At 44.3% G+C, this 18,606-nt stretch overlaps 1 protein-coding gene across 12 annotated transcripts in view; it reads right to left on the bottom strand.

Annotated features, from left to right (window-relative positions):
• Positions 1-4,563: 4,563 nt before the first annotated feature.
• Positions 4,564-18,606, bottom strand: part of STAU2 (staufen double-stranded RNA binding protein 2) — a 305,414-nt gene continuing 291,371 nt past the window's right edge. For all 12 annotated transcript variants that reach the window (XM_067712055.1, XM_067712049.1, XM_067712054.1 and 9 more), the window contains 2 exons: positions 6,808-6,896; positions 4,564-5,677 (listed from right to left, as the gene is read on the bottom strand). In XM_067712055.1, the coding sequence (XP_067568156.1) occupies positions 5,584-5,677; positions 6,808-6,896 (183 nt within the window). In that variant the 3' untranslated portion in view covers positions 4,564-5,583. The remainder of the gene's footprint in view (positions 5,678-6,807; positions 6,897-18,606) is intronic.

The raw sequence follows: 18,606 nt of genomic DNA, 5'->3' as shown, positions 1-18,606 counted from the left end.
GCACACAGGATCTTTAGTTGCAGCACTCGGGCTCTTTAGTTGCGGCATGCGGGATCTAGTTCCCTGACCAGGGGTCAAACCAAGACCCCCTGCATTGGGAGCACAGAGTCTTAACCGCTGGACCAGCTGGGAAGTCCCCGTGAGAGTAAAGTTTGAATGAAAATTAGACCAAGATGACCTCCATCTCTACTCACCTCAGTTGTAAGAATCAGAAATGCCCTGACATTTAAGATCCCCTCAGGATAACAAAAGCAGGGATGTGGCCGCCGATCTTCTGGTTCTGTAATCACTGAGGAAGGATGACGACTCTACTGCCTAATTATCTCATTATTCGTGCTGAAGGAAAGGAGGCTTTTAAAAATACACTAACTTGGGATCACTGGGAAGTTTTCTTTTTTTTTCTCCTAGGTAGTTTTGTGACTCACTCAGGATAGCTTTGTGGTTCATCAGACCCTTGAAAGTAAAGACCGAAAGGATTAAAGAAAACTAAACAAAACAGTACAGCCTTCATAAATCTATGACCGATCTATGACTTTTGGGAGACTTACTTATTTAAGCGTCACTGTTTACATTGAAAGGAAGAACTAGCACATGATTATAATGTACTTTGTCTCCTGGGAGGTAGTTAAGGCAGGCACCTATTGGGTTTTCTCCCCGAACTCCCTTCTCTGATGACTACTCTGCCCTACTCCGGAGGGGCAGAGTTGGGGCAGCCATATTTGTACGAGTGGGTCAGGGGTGAACCAATCAGGTTCAAGATGAGCCAATTGGTCCAAGGTGAGCCAATCAGGAGTTCCTTCCTACAACCTCGGGAATGAAATCCAGAGAGAGATTCAGTGCTCCTCCAGGTGGCTGTAAACTTGTGCGCTACTGGTAGCCACGTTCTCTGGTATGTGTTCTTGAGAGGCAGGAGCTGGTGTGGACAGAGAAATGATTCACACATTCAGAGGGAGGTGGGGAATGGAGAGAGAGGGAGAAGGAACGCTTCCTGGTTTCCCCACAGCTTTGTACTTCCTGGCTCCAGTTAATTTCTGCATTTCTGCCCTGAGCTTCTCTAAAATGCCCCTGTAGCTTTAGAACACATTTTCCACTGCTGGTTTGAATAGGTTTTTATAATTCACAGCCAAAGAATCCTAACTGATATGAGTAGTATTTTTCCTTGCAGGTATTTGATTTTAAAAATTCACATATTAGAGGCAAAATTTGAATTCACGCATACCACTAGTAATAGAGGAATTAACGGTAATATAAATTTAGAGCTGTAATGCTCTTAGAGGCTGTCATTTTATAGATGTGGAAACTGAGGCCCAGGAAGGCTAAATCCCTTGCCAAGGTCACCTCTGTGTCTGGCCCAGGACTTTAGACTCTTGACTCCTAGACCATGGCTCTTTCCCTCACACCCTCTAACTCTGAAATATTGAATCTACATTCATAACTTGTACACTTTAAAGAACAGACCATCTACTTCTGCATCTTCTTATTCCTGCTGTCTTGGATGAGAAGTTGAAACTCGAAGATGTTAAATGACTTCAAAAAGACTATACATTAACAGAAGTAGAACTAGAAGTTTATTCCCAGGCAGGAGGCTCCATCCAATAGGCCAGGCTTCTCCGTCCATGCGTCCAGGTCACCACTGATCTGCTTAGGCTGGCAAATCCACCATGGCAGGGCTTTTAGGGTCATTCATCTACTCAACAAACATTTATTGAGTACTTACCATATTAAGGTGGGCACCATTGCACACCAGGAGATACAACGAGGGGTAAATTCAGTTGGTCAGCCTTGAGTGTAGGTGAGCTTCAAGAGCTTCACCTGGTATATGTATATTTGGGGCTGGGGGTGGGTCCGGTCAGTAGACGTGTGGGTTGTGTGGAGGTGAGATAAGATAATACTACTAGAGTTCAGGCGTGGTGGCTTTTGGACAGTGTCACCAGAATACAGCATGGTGCCCAAAGCATAGTGAGATGAGTGAGGGGAGGAATAACGACTCAGAGACACAAACAGCGAGCTATACTGCAGGGGTTCTGAGTAAAACACGCTCACCTCTCATGCTCATTTCCTGGTCTGCCTTTCCCTCAAGCTAGAATGTGCATTCCTGAGAGGGAAGTAGTTTCATTTGTTTATTTATTTTCTTCATTCCCAGCATACATCAGAGCGTGCTGGGCACCCAGTCAAGGGAGCTTTTAGTTATGTTAAGAGGTTAGGACGTAAGAGGAAAGTCATCCCAACAAGGCAATTTATCAATGAGTCTCGGCAAGGTGAGCTGGAACTTGGGTGGTGTCTGCCAGAAATCAACAGCTGGGTTTGACTCAGTCTAAGAAGTCTTTGCTTTGAGCCAGATATTACAATGCCCCTCCTTGTGAGACATGTATCTGTGATGGTGGAAATACAGGAACGTATCTGGGGGTGAGGACTGGAATTGAATCTTCTGGCCTGGGGAAGGGATATACATGCAAAAATGGTAAGATGGGAGGCAGGATGGTGGGTCTTCATGGGTCCAAAGTCCTCTGAAGTGAGGGTTTTTTTGACTCGCTATATTTTTGGTTAAGAAATGCCAGAGTGCCCCTGAGGTTGAAGGTACCATAATCTTGTCAACAGTAATGCCATATATTATCATGAGTGCCTATCTCTGTGTCAGGTTAAGCAGTGAGATTTCAAATTTATGTCTTCAGCAGGTTTCTCTATCGTTTTGATAGATCATTCATTTGTCCACTTATTCATTTATTTGATGTATCCATTTATCAGGTACCTATATCATGGTGGGGTAGGTCGGGGGTTACTCTGAGACAAATTCACATGGGATCTTGCCATTAATGACTTCTTCGCTCCGTGTGCAAAACTGTTAGGTTTTCTACCACCCTTGCCGTAATGATAACAAGTGGCCTTTGGAAACTGAAAGGCACCCTGGGCAGGTGCACTGAAAACTCAACGGCAGCAGGATTTAAACACCAATCAATTGGTCTGGACCACATTTCCAAGGCCACTGGGAGTCCCGAAAACCTCCGTATGATAAAGTAAGTTTCTCATTAATCTATTTTTATTTTATGGTACAGGAAATTGACTGAAGCTGTCAAAAAAAAAATCACCATTGAGAACGTTTGCTCTGCAGAAGAATATTAGGGCAACTCAGAGAGGTCACCCCGGGAAAGTGGAGGAGGGTCCTTGTCACAGCCTGAAGGGTGGTGTCTCACCACTGATCTTCGGCAAGTTGTGCTGGAAAGGGCTGGTCAGAGTTCCAAAGCACAATATTATATTTCCAATTAAAACGCAAAAACCAACCTTTTTCATAAAACACATTGGCCTCAGCACTGGGAAGTGACTACAAAGCCTAGTGCTGATTGAGAAAAGCTGAAAGCAGACACTGTAATTGATAAAGGAGATAAGTCAACCTGTGTCCTTTAGAGAATAACGAGTTCCATTTTTCATCAAAAAGATCTCCTTGTGTTGAAGAAACATTCTTTCAATAAATCTACTTAATGGTTTCCCCCCAATGATATATAACATGGCAAGGGATGGCAGGCCACCCATCATTTGCATTGCTAATTCAACCCAAAGAAAACCCAAACGGTTCCCAGGAAGGGCTGCTAGCAAACTCTGGAAAGGGAAAATATCTAAAGACCTCCCCGGGCTCTTCAAGCAGGTGGATGGGTGGGATTCTGAATAAATATCCTCTCACTAAACTTGAGATCCGGTGCAAAGGTCCATCCCCTACCACCCCCACCCCCACCCCCGTGGCCGCTCTGGTGCGCTCAGCTCTGAGGGCGACTCCGTCAGATCGCTCCGGAGGCCAACGCCTCAGATACTGGGGTTGTGAGAACTGATCAGCCTTGTCTGTGCCCTGAGCTCATCCCTCTCCCACGACGGCCCTGACGGCCTTGGTGTTTTGGGGACCGTGGGCCGTGAGAGGTGGTCGGCGTTTACGGCATTTGGGAAACCGAAGATGCGGTTTAAAGATCCTGCCTGAAGTGGCACTGCTGACTGAGGGCCGGAGCCTCAGGTGCTGAAGGCGCAGGGGGAGGAAAGGGCCTGCCCCCTTCCGAGGGGATGATTTAGGGCCCTCTGCGCAGGGTGCCGGGCAGCAGACTTATTGTTCAACCCGGCTGATCTTCGTGAACCCCAACTTTACAAATGGGCTGTGATGTCCACGAGGGCCCAGCTTTATGGAGCAAAACCTATTTCCTCCGAGGGCACCCGGCCCTGTCGATGCTGGCAGACTTCCCCACATGGGAGTCATTTAAAAACAACCCTAGAGTGGTTTCCTTCTGTTGCTGTTTGTTTATCGTCCGGTCGCGTGTGAGTCAGCCAGATCATGATTTGTGTTGGTTTTGCTCGTGAAATCTTACGGGAACAATGAGACGATGTTGGCTGGTCAGGAATCTGGTTCCGAGTCACCCGGGAGGCGGCCCTGCGGTTTCGCAGAGACGGCCAGTGGCACGAGAACCCGCTAGTGTCACCGCTGTGCAGGGTGACGGGCCGGGTGGGCAATGGCCTTTGAGATGGGTTACGCTGGGGTGATGTTTCAGAGAGGAGAACGAGGCAAGGAAAGAACAACACTGACCACACTTCACACAGACACCGACCACATTTTTACTGCATTGGCTCCACGCTGGATTCCAACATGCTGGTCCAGAGCGTGGCTGGCTACAAACTGGCAGGACCTCTACGGCTCCTCCCACAGCCACAGGCTTTCCCTTCCCCGCCATGAACGCTATTTCTCTTGATCCCACTCACTGCCCCAAGTGCAGAGGCAGTTATCAGAAAACACTTTGGATGCAAACAGTGAGTGGCTTACAACACACGGATGGGGTGGGTGCAATGTCCACTGTGAACGTGGAATCCACAGAAATGGCTGGAGAGGCAAGACGCCTCCTTAGTGGCTAATAGGATGATGGCATTCAAGACCCACAAGTGGTTTTTGTTTGCTTTTTGAATTCCTGGAGTCTATTGAAACTGATTGTTCCTAACATTATTTCATATTTGTAATCAAATGTCTGACCTGATTTCAACCATGTTTGTTGGCATACATCTTTGAGTGGTGTGCCTCGAAGTTATTCAGACTGATATAGGATGGAGATTACAAATATCTGCGTAAAAAGAGAAACTGTGTGACTCTATATGAAGACAACGACCGTCACATTCCACAGCACATCATTGGTTAATCTTTGAATCGTCAGGCATTATTTAAAATGAGAGAGAATATAAGTGAACACAAGCGCCACGACAAAACAATCGTAACAACAGAACCAAACCCAATTTCTCTATTAATCATTTAAGAATTGTACCTCTGTTTCTAACACTTTTCATTAATTGTTATTTTAAGCTCCAGTAGCAGGATCAGATTTCTGCTGCCTCTGGGCAAATGAGTTATGATCTGATCTCAAGTTCCAAGGGAAATGCTCAAAGTTTTATTTTCCCCCAGTTGAATAAACAGTACTATGTCTATTATCTCTGGTGTTAGAATAGTGCTGTCTTCACATAAGACTCAGATCATGGCATTAGTCATTCATTTCCTTGAACACAGACACCCTCATGCGTGCTGACAGGTTTATAAGGATGCGGTGGCAGCCGTAGCTCTGGGAGCTGCTAGATGACCGACCTTGATTTCTTGCAGTCCTGAGCGATGGAGCCCGGGTGTGTCTGGTTATTGTCTGCTTTCTCTCCCAGATGCTGGGCTTGTCTGGAAGATTAATACATTAACAAGAGCTGAAGGTCCGGGGTTGCACATCTTCAGACATGTTTATTAGCAGATGGTACACAGGATTCAAAGGTCACCACAAAAGTGACATTTTAAAGTGAAACAACAATATTTATGTTCAGATAGTCTACTGATGAGATCATGTGGAAATGGTTTTGATTAAATTAGCTTATAAATGGTTGCCAATCTATAGACAACTTAAAATGCCACGTCTGTTTACCAAATGTTTTTTTCTCACGCTCTCACCTTTTAAATATTAATGACCAAATGCTGTGTTTTTTGGCAGGGGGGCGGTTAAGATTATTTAACTGTAGGATTAGTATATTTGGTTTTGACTTCCTAGGTTATCCAATTTTTTTCATTCTAAAGATGTTATCTCCTGTGTGAGTTCTGAAATCTCACCTGCTATTGTTTCTGCTTTGAAAGAATTTGAATTTCACTGTTGTAAATACAATGGTTTGCAATTTCTTTTTGGGTCTCTGGAGAGACTTTAAGTTCAGTCTCTCAGATCAAACCTTATGTTCAATATCATAAAAGAGGTATGAGCTGGATTTCAGAAATTCTTATTAAATCTGCGTTTTGGCCTCTGTAGCCCTCGGGAGCCACACTTTTGTGACAATGTGCGCTTGTGTTTCATACAACAGTGTGAAAAACAAAATGCAGCCAAGGGGAAGGAACCCTCCTCTCAGCTTCTTTTTTTTTTTTTCCCCTCTCCGTTGTGCCTACTACCTAGCAGGAATGTGAATGAAAATATTTACCTCAGAAAATGGTTTAGTCAAGAGAACGCTCAACAGTCTGAAATGAGATTCACCTTTTGCAAGTCTTGCAAATCTCCGTGGTCAGCAAAACCCACAGAAGTATTTCCATCAAAGGCATTAAAATGCAGAAATAATGATCAATCAGTAGATTAAAACTTTCGCAGACATATTTACAGGAAACAAATATGACCATATAGACTGTCTCTCATTTATTTGCATTGAATTGTATTAGGAATAATATTGTAGGGTATAGATATTATTGTCTCGAGTTTTTCACCTTATTATTATGTCTATCTTATTTTTCATACAGTTACAAAATTACAAATGTAAGACTACAACAGAAGATGTACTCACTTTTCAAGAGAAGCTTTTTCAATATTCATTGCTCCTTCCATTGGATCCAGTCCTTGTTCAGAAAATTGTTTCAAGGCACTTAAAGCTGCCTAAAAACGAAAACAAACACACAGACAAGGAGATCCAGTTACTGACTTTCATGTAATAAATAGGTACGTAATGGTAAAAGAAAGCTTTGATATATAGTAAAGGCTATCATTTTCATTAGTCTAAATAAATGCTTTTCTGTATCATTTAACGAAACTACATTTAAGAGGCTGTATTATGATGGAGCAATGCGTATACTACGAAGGCTTTATTTTTGTGTGTCTGGGGGAAGAGGTGGAGAGAGGAGTCTCCATAAATCTCATGCCTTATCCATAATTTTGTAAAATCACAATGTTTTATCCGCAAATGTAGAAAACGCCTAGTAGAAGCCTGTCATCCTCTGATGATGAGTTTTGCATCATTTCTGCTCACATTACTCAAACTACACATTGTCTTCCTCCAGATGTGAGAACATCAGATTTTTTTCCAGCTTTCCAAAGTTAGCAGAAATGTATTGTTCAATTTTATAGACATGTAGCCTCAAGCAAGTCACAGAATGTGAGTCCAGAAATGGACCGAATACACCCTTGCATACCGAGGGGATGGTATGATGGTATCCTGTGAGGAGAGAGAAAATTTGCGCTCCGTGGGGCCCTGGGAAGGCAGGCCTGGCCGCCGCAGAGCCTCCTGGGGTGTGGATATGCCGGGGATGCGGGGTGCATGCGGATGCGTGGGATGCTGAAGGGTGTTGACAGGCTGGTGGAGCCTCGCTGAATAGCTGGGAGGCACCAAAAAATGTGATGCTGATAAGATCTGCATAAGTTGTTGACACTCTAGTGCGCGGTCCAAATTGTTATTTCTTTGAATAAGAATTTGGTTCTTCTTCCCCTCCCCAAACCCCACCACTTCTCAGGTCAATTAGAAGAGCTTTGTTGTGTCTGAGATAGGTGTGAGTGGCCAAAGCTGTTTGCATCTTGGAGATCCTGCTGGGTCACACTTTGGTCATCTGTATCTTCTCAACTGCCTCTGACAAACAGCTAACACTGCCAGTTGCTCAAACTTTTATCTGCCAGGGGCCCCTTTTGGGTAGCTGAGTGCATGATCTCTTCTACATCTCTTTATGTGAAATATATCTTTTTGGTTTTTCAGTTAATAGGCTTTATTTTTTTTGAGGGCAGTTTTAAGTTTGCAGAAAAAATGGAGCAGGGAGAGTTCCCATATACCCTCTCCCACTCCACCCTCTACACTGTTTCCCCTGTTATTAACATCCTGCATTCCTGAGGTACATTTGTTACAACCGATGAAATATCGATATATTATCATTAACTGAAGTCCAGAGTCTACAGCTCTTGTGTTGTACATTCTATGGATTTTGACAAATGTATAATGTCACGTGTCCACCATTACGGTATCATACGGAATAATTTTATTGCCCTAAAAATCCACTGTGCTTCAGCTGTTCACCCCTCCTCCCTTTCCCCCCAATCCCTGGCAACACCTAGTAATTTTTTTTTTAATCTCTATAGTTTTCTTTTTCGAAATTCATACAGCTGGAATCACACAGTATGTAGCACTTTCAGACTGGCTTCTTTCACTAAGCAATATGCATTTAAAGTTCCTCTCTCCTCTATGTCTTTTCATCTCATCTCTTTTTCACTGCTGAATATACTCCATTGTGTGGATGTACCACAGTTTCTTTATCCTTTTATACCTATTGAGGGACATCCTGGTTGCTTCCAGTTTTTGGCGATTATGAATAAAACTGCTATCAACATCTGTGTGCAGATTTTTGTGTAATATTTGTAATATTTTTCCTCTCTTCTCTCTCTGTCATTCTATCTTTTAAATCTCAACCCCTATATTCAACCAAAAAGGAAAAATATATCCTTTCCTTTTTTTTTTAGGCTACTTCTTCCTTTCAGATCTCTAAGCTGGTCTCCCCAGTTCAGACGTGCTAATTTGAATTCTCACTCATGCCTGCAGCCCCAGCCTGGGTGGGCAGGGGGAGGCCGTGCTTGGGCTCTCTGTTTCATCATTACCTCTTTGAACCCGGAGTCCTGTGGGGATGTCAGCGCCCTACCCCACTACCCCTGATCTTGGTACAGGCTCCTACTATACGGCAGCTGGTGTAGGCTGTAGTGGCAGGTAAGCGCTAACATTGGTTGCATAGGAGCAATGTGGCCATCTCACTGGGCACTGTTATTGGTTGAATATTCATATGTCGAAGTCCTAAACCCCCATACTCAGAATATGGCCTTATTTGGAAATAGGGTGACTGCTGATATAATTAAGATGAGGTCATGCTAGATTAGGGCGTGGCCTGATCCATTATGACCAATGTCCTTATAAAAAGGGGAAATTCAGAAACAGAAACCCACACAGGGAGAACACCGTGTGAAGAAGGCGGCGGAGATTGGAGTGACGCAACAGACGTCAAGGAATGCCAAAGACTGCCAGCAAACCACGAGAAACTAGGAGAGAGGCATGGAACAGATTCCTCCCTCATAGCTCGCGGAAGGCACCAACCCTGCCAACACTTTGATCTTGGACTTCTAACTTCCAGAACTGTGAGGCAATAAATTCCTGCTGAATTTATTGTTGGTGGTCCTTTGTTATGGAGGCCCTAGCAAATGAACACAGGTACATCATCATTCCTCTTTAAGGATAGTAGAACCTCTTTCTCCTCTCTCTGATGTTTCCTTATATTATCTTTTGATTATAAAAATCGTTTTTCATTACAGAAAAATCATAATAGGTAGGCAAGCAAAAAGAATGTGAAAATATTCACAGTCTTACCCACCACTCACAACTTGGTGTACATCTTTCCATATCCTTTTCTATCCCCTCCCCATATGTACACTCTCTAACCTGGGTCATATCCTAACACTGTTTTAGAACCTGCTCTTGTCATGGAACATGAGCAGTTTTCCACCTCAACAGAAACATTTCAGCAGCATCATTTTGCAGGACTGCACAGTATCTCACTGACTTTATGTGCCTTTCTGTATTTAGCCAATCCTTAGTGTTGGACATGGAGGCCACACCCACTTTTTAAGCTGTTATTAACACTGCACTAAGCTTCTTAATGGTTAAAAATCTTTGAGTACGTTCTCAATAATTTCCTTGTGATAAATTCCTAGAAACTGAATTTCTGGGCCAAAGGGTGTGCACATTTGTAAAGATCTGATATAAACTTCCCCTGCCCTCAGGGGGGTTGTACCCAGCAGGACTCCGAGGAACATCTGCTTCTCTAGGTGCTTTTGTAATCACCTCTCAGAACCACTTTGTGGATCACTGGAGCGAACCCGTTTTGTCATTTTACAGCCCCACTTTATTTTTCATTTGTCCATCCCTACCATTTACCTCATTCCCTAGACTTGGCTTTGAGTGAAGTTTGGCTGCTTTCAAAAGTTAAATTCACCCTCAAAAGATGCAGATTTGGACAAGTTTCCGCCTAAAAGAAAGTAATTCGCAGAGATATTTGATTCTTATTAAATTCAATTAGATGACCTCTGAGGTCCTTTCAAGTCCTGAAACGCTGAGGGAGCTGGGCAGCCTTCCCGGGTGACTCTGCTGAGAATGGTCCCGTGGGTGTGCACATCCTTGTGGGCTCGTCACGTGAACCTGAGCTCTGCAGTCCCGCCTTCTGTGTGCGTGCACGGAGGTAGGAGCCCGGCCTGTTCGCTGCCAACCTGTTAAGACCAGTCCGAGGAGGACCTCTCCAGATAGCCCAGCTTCGTGGGGTGGGCGAATGATCAGAGAGTTCTTTGTATATGCAACAATTTTGAACAAATGAACAACTATTTTGTTCTGATCCGTTAATATGTGAATTATTGGTAGGAATGCTGATTTTTATCAATTTCTTCCCAAATGGATTATTATAGAGGGCTATTTCAGTGCCTTCTATAATAGTCTCTCTGCAATGTGGTTGGTACTGCTGAATGAGACTTTTGAGAGCTCCAGGGCTTCTTGGTCCTGTTTTATTCCCAATAAGGCCAAAACGGCAACCAAAACGAAATCGTTTTTTGAAAATCACTTATAGGCTAATTGTAGCCCAGTTCCACTAGCTGCTTTGGAAATACTTGTTGCCTGAATACCAGGAACCAAATGTCTTACTTCACCGAGTCCAGGACCCAGTGACACCTGTTCGCATCCACCCAAAAAGAGATGCACATATGAGATGAAGGCGAGGTCTCAGGGAGCAGGTTGGGTGTTTCAGCTCTTGCAAAATCTCCTGGATGATTTAATCAACGTGACAGGCAGGTCCCCAAGCACTGTCAAGATGATTGTCATTTGCTCCAAGAATGTCCTACCAGCTGGAATGGCGGAGCGCTCTTTCACTCGATGCCATGAAGGATTTTCAGAATTCTTGTGTGACTGCTTCCCTCCAAAGGTATGTTTAAAAGCTTCCAAATAACATTCCCTTAACTGTCTTCAGCCTTCATTACTATCTGATGAGATAATTCAGCCCACATCTTATTGATAACCCTGAATACAATCGCTTATAAATCTGAGAGGACTTCTTTCTACCTTATAAAAGGCAATGAAGACACTTTATCTTCTCTGTACTGCCATTTCATGAGCATCCCTCTGCCACAGCCATGAGACCGGGTCCCTTACCTGCGTGACCTCAGGTGTTACCACAGCCCTGCAAGGTAGGTCCTTCCCATGAGGAATTCAGCAACCTACTCGAGGTCACACGGCTAGTAAGTGGCAGAGCAGAGAGAGATGTGAACCCAGCCCACATCCTTGGTCACATCACTTTATTTCCTTCGAACATACAAACTGCTCACATTCAGCCTAGGCAACTTCAGCACAACTCCTTTCAATATCATTATTTCAAAACTACTCCTATAACCTCCTCTATACTCACTCTATTGATTATTTCCCATGATAATGAATTGAGGTAAGCTCATGAAATGATCTCCATTTTCTAGAGAAGGGCTTTATTACCTTGTGGGCAATCACACAGTTTCCAGTCTCCAGCTTTTTTGGGGTCCCTGGGTTGACTTCTGAGACCTCATTTGGCACTCCTATAACACTCGCAGTTTGGTTAAAACTAAATTGCTATAGCAATTATTTCACCACTTAGAATGACCCAAAGGCCACAATTCCTTGCCTTCCCTCCCGTCGTTCTCAGAAGAGTTCATCTGTCACCTTCCTGTGGTGGCTGGGAGGAGGGAGAAACGAGGTGCAGTGTCTGCCTGGGATTGTGGGGTGGAGGCTATCCAGTGAGAGGAGGTGTTGGGACTGCAAAGGTGAAACGGAGAGACAAAGAGGGCTCGGCTGTGCTTTAGAGGGAGAGATAAGCCAAACGGTTCAGGAAAGTCGAGATGGGCAGGGACTGCCAACCAGGCACTGCTCTGACAGGTACTAATACAGCTCTGGCCCCACTGCTTCCTTCCAGCTCCTCATGAGCTCCATGAGGAATCGGTCTCTCCTTCCACTCCCAACCCCACTCATCACCCACTACTTCCCCTGAAAGGACACTTTAGCGAGTAAGAAAGCCCATGGAGTGAGATGGGTTTGCTTCGCCCTCTACAGCAAAACGCCCGCAACAATAGGATAATGCAGCAACCCCCAAAATAGCCACATAACACTTAGCATGACCCAAATATCGGTCTTTTCAAAGAACAACATACAACGGAGTAGCATTTCGAACAAAAACTAAAATTGAACAGTCCACAAAAATGTTTTACTGTGTTCGTCCAAATCTGTCCAGAAGATGGTAAACAAAATTCTTATGTTTAAACTACCTGAGCTGAATAAATTGTTACTTGCTAGAGGCCAGTTGCTTTACAAAACATTAAGAACATGTTATAAATATGTGATGTAATATTAAAGGACACTTTGGAGTGAGCGAAAAATCAAATAGCCTTCATTTGGGGAGACATAGTTGAAGTCCGATTAGAAGCAAGTTCATACACACACAAACACACACACACACACACACACACACACACACACACACACACACACACACACTGGAATATTACTCAGCCATAAAAAAGAATGGAATAATGCCATTTGCAGCAACGTGGATGGACCTAGAGATGATCATACTAAGTGAAGTAAGTCAGAAAGAGAAAGACAAATACCATATGATATCACTTATATGTGGAATCTAAAAAAAATGATACAAATGAACTTATTTACAAAACAGAAACAGACTCACAGACACAGGAAACAAATTTACGGTTACAAAAGGGGACAGTGTGTGGTGTTGGGGGGAGATGAATCAGGAGTCTGGGATTAACATAGACACACTACATAAAATAGGTAAATAACAAGGACCTACTGCATAGCCCAGGGAACTGTACTCAATAACCTATAATGGAAAAGAATCTGAAAAAGAATATATATATACATATATGTATGTATAACTGAATCACTTTGCTGTACACTTGAAACGAACATAACATTGTAAATTAACTATACTTAAATACAACGTTTTTAAAGAGAAGCAATTTCTACCTTGTCCATTACTGAGATGGTAAAGAGATAAAAGATGTTCAGCTCCTGCTGCCTGCAGGTCACCCTCTCAGCACGGACAATTTGCCATGTGATAAATGTAAACTAACCTTGGGGAGTCGTGGGGAGGAGGTAAATCTGGGTTCCTTAATGAACAACATCCTGAATGATGCTTAAACCCAAGTTGTATAACTTCCCACACACTGTGGATTCGAGAATTTCAAAGATACACTAACATAAGTACCCAGAACCCTCCATATGGCTTTGACCATAAACAAACAGACAACTATATGATTTCATTTCCAAGGTCAGAAAATGTTTTCCTAGCAAATCAAAACAAACTCACTCAGCATCCTTTTGTATGTTACCACAGTCTACCAACTGAAATCTTAAACTTTAGCTTTATGATAATTTATATGTTCCGGGACTTATTTTTTTTAAGGTGTATCCAGGGCAATAGACGTAGCTTTGTTTGAAAGGAGAAAAATTTTAAAGTGTTTTAAAGAAGTGGATGACATTTCCTTTTCTTATTCCTGTCTTTTCAGCTCAACACTTGTATCCATTTGTGTGTGTGTTTCCCTTAGAGGAGGGCATCTGCATAGATACATAGAAATATTTTTGTCGCCAAAAGATTTTACAACTGTTTTGGGAATAAAGCCCCACAGGTTCTAAAACAGATGTCGCTGCCTTTTCGTGTATCGCTTGTTTTGTGCGTAGTTATAGCAATGCCAGAAACATGATGCCAATAAGATACTTTCCATGCCTGTTTGTTGGTCTTGGTTCACACGTGTGTGTGTGTGTGTGTGTGTGTGTGTGTGTGTGTGTGTGTCCACAGGATGGGGGTGAGCCTTTCCAGCCATTTCTGTAATTTCTAACTTTTCTCTTGTCGATCAGCAAACTGTGTTGAAACCAGTGCCTGTTCTTCTTGCTTCCTTCTGCAGGGACTAAAGAGTTTGTAATGACAACACAGCAGTGTTAAGTCATTCTCTGAGAGACAACAATGGTTCATTAGCAAAATGTGAATTTTAACTCATCCCCTCATGACATGCAGTTCTTTTCGGAGTCTTTGAACAGGATGCCCAATGGATCCTTTTATTTCTTTTTTTTCCATTTCACACTTTTCCCACCGATTTCACATCCTGAATCCCAGGAACAGACAGGCTGTTCCCATTAAAGTCAATGGTAACCATACATGTCCGAATGTGGCCTTCATTTTGAAGTAAGTGCTCAAGGTTTGTTTTGTTTTGCCTTTTCCCCCTAAAGTGCTTGTTCATATGGAACTCTTCCTGGGAGCAGGTCTAGCTGCTGGATTCATTTCAGAACACACGCATTGGACATATATGCAGCTCATTAAATCAGTCTCCTTTAATGAGAAAATGATAGGAAATGCAAACATCTTCATTTGCAGCTGAGGACTCCCCTCACTTCTCTTCCCAACAATCTTTGAGACCGACTCTCCGTGAAGTCATTTAAAAATGACTGGAAAGGGCTTCCCTGGTGGCGCAGTGGTTGGGAGTCCGCCTGCCGATGCAGGGGACACGGGTTCGTGCCCCGGTCCGGGAGGATCCCACATGCCGTGGAGCGGCTGGGCCCGTGAGCCATGGCCGCTGAGCCTGCGCGTCCGGAGCCTGTGCTCCGCAACGGGAGACACCACAACAGTGAGAGGCCCGCGTACCGCAAAAAAATAAAAATAAAAATGACTGAAAAACCAGAAGGTCTTTTCTTCAGTAGGCTTGAAGTCTTATTGCCCAAAGAATGTGAATTTTAACGTTTCTAAGTTATCATTTTCTTACTTTGAATGGTCTATAACAAAATGCCAAGTCTCTCTTTATATAAAATAAAAGAAACCCAAAAGAGAAAATCGTATTTCTAAATTTTATCACATTATGATAGGAGCCTCAGTCTATTACTTTTCAGATGAATCAATGGTAAGACTTTAAAAATAAAATAAAAAGTTGAGTATACTGAGCTTTAATTAAACCGTTGGCTGCCCTGCTTTCTAACAATTTCATTATAGTCCGCACTTTCATGTATGCTTACACAATCCTCTTGGTTCAGGTAATTTCCACAAAATTGGTACCTTATAAAAAAGCTCTTACTGTTGGAACAAAGGGATGTCAGTTAAGGTGATGGCTACTCATTGTGTAAAAAAAAAAAAAAAAAAAAAAAAAAAGAGGTGTGGGTGGTCGGGAGGCTAAGGCGTGCCTTGGACAGTCTCCTAAGGCAAAGAATAGGAATCTTGGCTCCAGAATTTGGGGAATTAGTACAAAATTGGGCACTTAAACTATAGACTTAGCCATCACCTTTATTTCAGCAATGAGGCGCTTACTGTTGGGTAATCCATGAGGTTGCCAGCCTTGACAATAATACAGAGTTGGATTTGAAGCAGGATTAACTGTGCTAAGGCATGTTTTCAGTGTTTAGGACAAACTTGAGTAGCGACATCCATGCTGCCATGGCTTCCTCCAATCACGCTGTTCCTGTTTTACCAATAGCATTCCTTTTAAATGTGTGTGTTGTCTTTCATTTAATTATTTTTGCTTCAACAAAAACCCCCCTTGGTAACGGTGTCTACTGAAACATGGTGTTGGGCACAAAGGCAAGTGTCCGTCTCTCTCTGAACTTGGCAGGATAATCACCCACAAAGGTGTCCTACCCCCCAGAATCTGAATATGGCAAAAGTGATTTTGCAGATGGGACTGAGGTATGAACGTTGAGATGGAGAGGTTATCCTGGATGATGCATGTGGGTCCAATCTAACCTCATGACTCCTTAAAACCACAGAACCTCTCCTGGCTTTAGACGTGGCCGGGAAAACATGCTCAACAAAATGCAACGTTGTTAGTTTTGAAGATGGAGGAAGTCAAGGAAGGTGTGTGGCCTCTATAAGCTGGAAAAGGCAAGGAGACCAGTTCAGCCCTAGGGCCCCCAAAAGGAACTGCCGACACCTTGATTTCAGCTCAGTGAGACTCCTAGAGGAGGGCTGGGTTGCAGCTCTCCATGTGAGAAAAGGTTCTCCTTCCCCACAACTTGCCTCCAAAGAATACAGAGGATAGTTACTGTCTTTTCCAAACGTCAATCATGGGCTGAAACCAGCGCTCAAAGCTCAGCCTTCCTGGGGTCCTGTGAGGCTACAGAGAAAGTGCCTGGGAAACCCTCCCTGGGAGGACCCCACAAAGGGGGCTTTGCCTGAGACCCTCGAGATGGGGACATCCTGAAACAGAGGACCAGAGGGGAGCCTCCTCCGCCCAAGGAGGCCTGGCTCTACGGGGCAATCGTGGCCGAATTCTGCCTCGGCAGCCCTCCCCTCTGCTGCCCCGAAGGTTCATTTGGGATTTCTTGGTCCTTTGAGATTCTCCTCCGAAGAGAATGAGAAACATTCCCGCTGAGCATGGGCACACACTGCTCTGTCTCTTCAGGAATTTCATTTGGGTTTGAGTATGTGATTGATAAAAACTTACATTATAGTTGTTTCACAATTTTTACTGCCCTTAATGTATTCTTGGATTGCCTGGTGGGGAAGGATGGGTGGGAACAGAGAATGATGGTCAAACAATATAACGTATAAAGTTCTGTTTAATTCTGAACGTTTGGCTGTATTGCAATAGAGTCGTAGGTGGTAAAGGCAGGTGGCCTGCGGGCCTTGTTGATTCTCTCAATGGGTGAGGCACGCAGAAGTCTGACTTTCTCTTGGGGCATTTGGTGGCCATCCTAGTGGTCAGACTGCAGGAGGGAGGGGCCGGAATAGACCTTCACCTCCATCCCAAATGCCTCCTTAGCCTCCTACTGATACCTGAGTAAGGTCCAAGCATGCACAAAAGTACAAAGAATAGTACACTGGACCCTCACAGGCTTACCATTCAGATCAAGAATTGTCAGGATTTTACCAATCTTGTTTCATGTATCTTCATGTTTTTCCTGTAGTATTCCAAATCACATATCAGGTAAAGATACATGCCATCATCAGACCTAACAAAGTTAACAGTACATCCTTTCTATCATCTAAATACCCAGGTCATGTTAAAATTTCCCTGATGGTCCCAGTAGTGTCCATTAAAGTTGGTTTTCAAATCTATATCCCATCAGTTTACGAGTTGTATTTGATTGACCTTTTAAGATCTAGGAGTCCTGTGGCAGCAGAGTAATGCCTCTCAAAGATGTCTGAGCCCTAATCCCAGAGACCTGTGAATGTTACTTTATCAGGGACTTTGCAGATGGGATAAACTGAGGGTCTGGAGATGGGATGATTAGTCTGGATTTCCCGGTGAGTCCAATCTGATCCAATGAGTCCTCAAAATTAGAGAACCCCTCCCAGCATTGGTCAGAGAGAAACATGATGACGGAAGAGGGGTCAGGGGTCAGAGGCATGTGACGTTATTGGCTTTGAATGTGGAGGAAGGGGCCAGGAACCAAGGAATGCAGGAAGCTTACAGAAGCTGGAAAAAGCAAGGAAACATTCTCCCCCTGAGCCTCCAGAGAGGAGCACAGCCCTGCTGGCACCTGGATTTCAGCCCTGTGAGACCGTGGCTGACTTCTGATGACAGAACTGTCAGATAATAAACTTGTGTTGTTCTAAAGCACCATTTCTTTAACAGGGGGACTGAAGCCACACGGAGGTGTAAACTCTGACACCAGGTTCTTTCCCGAGAGAGACCAGGCTGGTGTCGGGCCCGAAAAGGAGGCCCGAGGGCCTGCCTGAGACGTCGGGGGAAAGGGGAGGCTGGGGGCCTGAGAAGTGGGACCGGCTGAGCTGCAGGCCTAATCAGGCCAGAACCGAAGAGCTCCCCACCCCTCTCAAAGTGGGCTTCACCCTAAGATCGAGGCACCTAAACCCTTCTAGGACCTCCCTCTGTCCTCGGGGGTCCAGGCACCTTCGCTCCTGCGCTGTGCCCGCCGCCTCCTTTCTGTTCCTTGACTGTGACAAGCTCGCCCCCATCTCAGGGACTCACGCTGGCCGGTCCCTCAAGCCACCCCCTCCTCAAGACCAGCTGCTTGTCAGCCTTCAGATCTCAGGCCAGGGAGGCCTCCCTGACCGCTCCAAAAACTCACATAACTGTGTTCATTATCCTTATAACGCTTGCCACTGCCTGTGATTATTTCCTAGAGGGAGGGGTCTGGTCTGTCTGAGTCACGACTGGGTACCGTCCTTCATTCCACAAAGAGTCACTGGGAACCGGGCGCCGCACTGGGCACCAGGAAACTAAGCTCCGCGGACACACTCCCTGCCTGTTCGTGGCGTGCCTCCCAGCAGGAAGGAAAGCGTGCAGACCACGCCAGGCTAGCGGATGATGCTGTAGAGAC

This window comes from Pseudorca crassidens, chromosome 17, assembly GCF_039906515.1.
Source record: "Pseudorca crassidens isolate mPseCra1 chromosome 17, mPseCra1.hap1, whole genome shotgun sequence".
Taxonomy (NCBI): Eukaryota; Metazoa; Chordata; class Mammalia; order Artiodactyla; family Delphinidae; genus Pseudorca; species Pseudorca crassidens.
The sequence above is the reverse complement of the archived record's forward strand: the minus strand, read 5'-3'. Positions and strand labels throughout refer to the sequence as shown.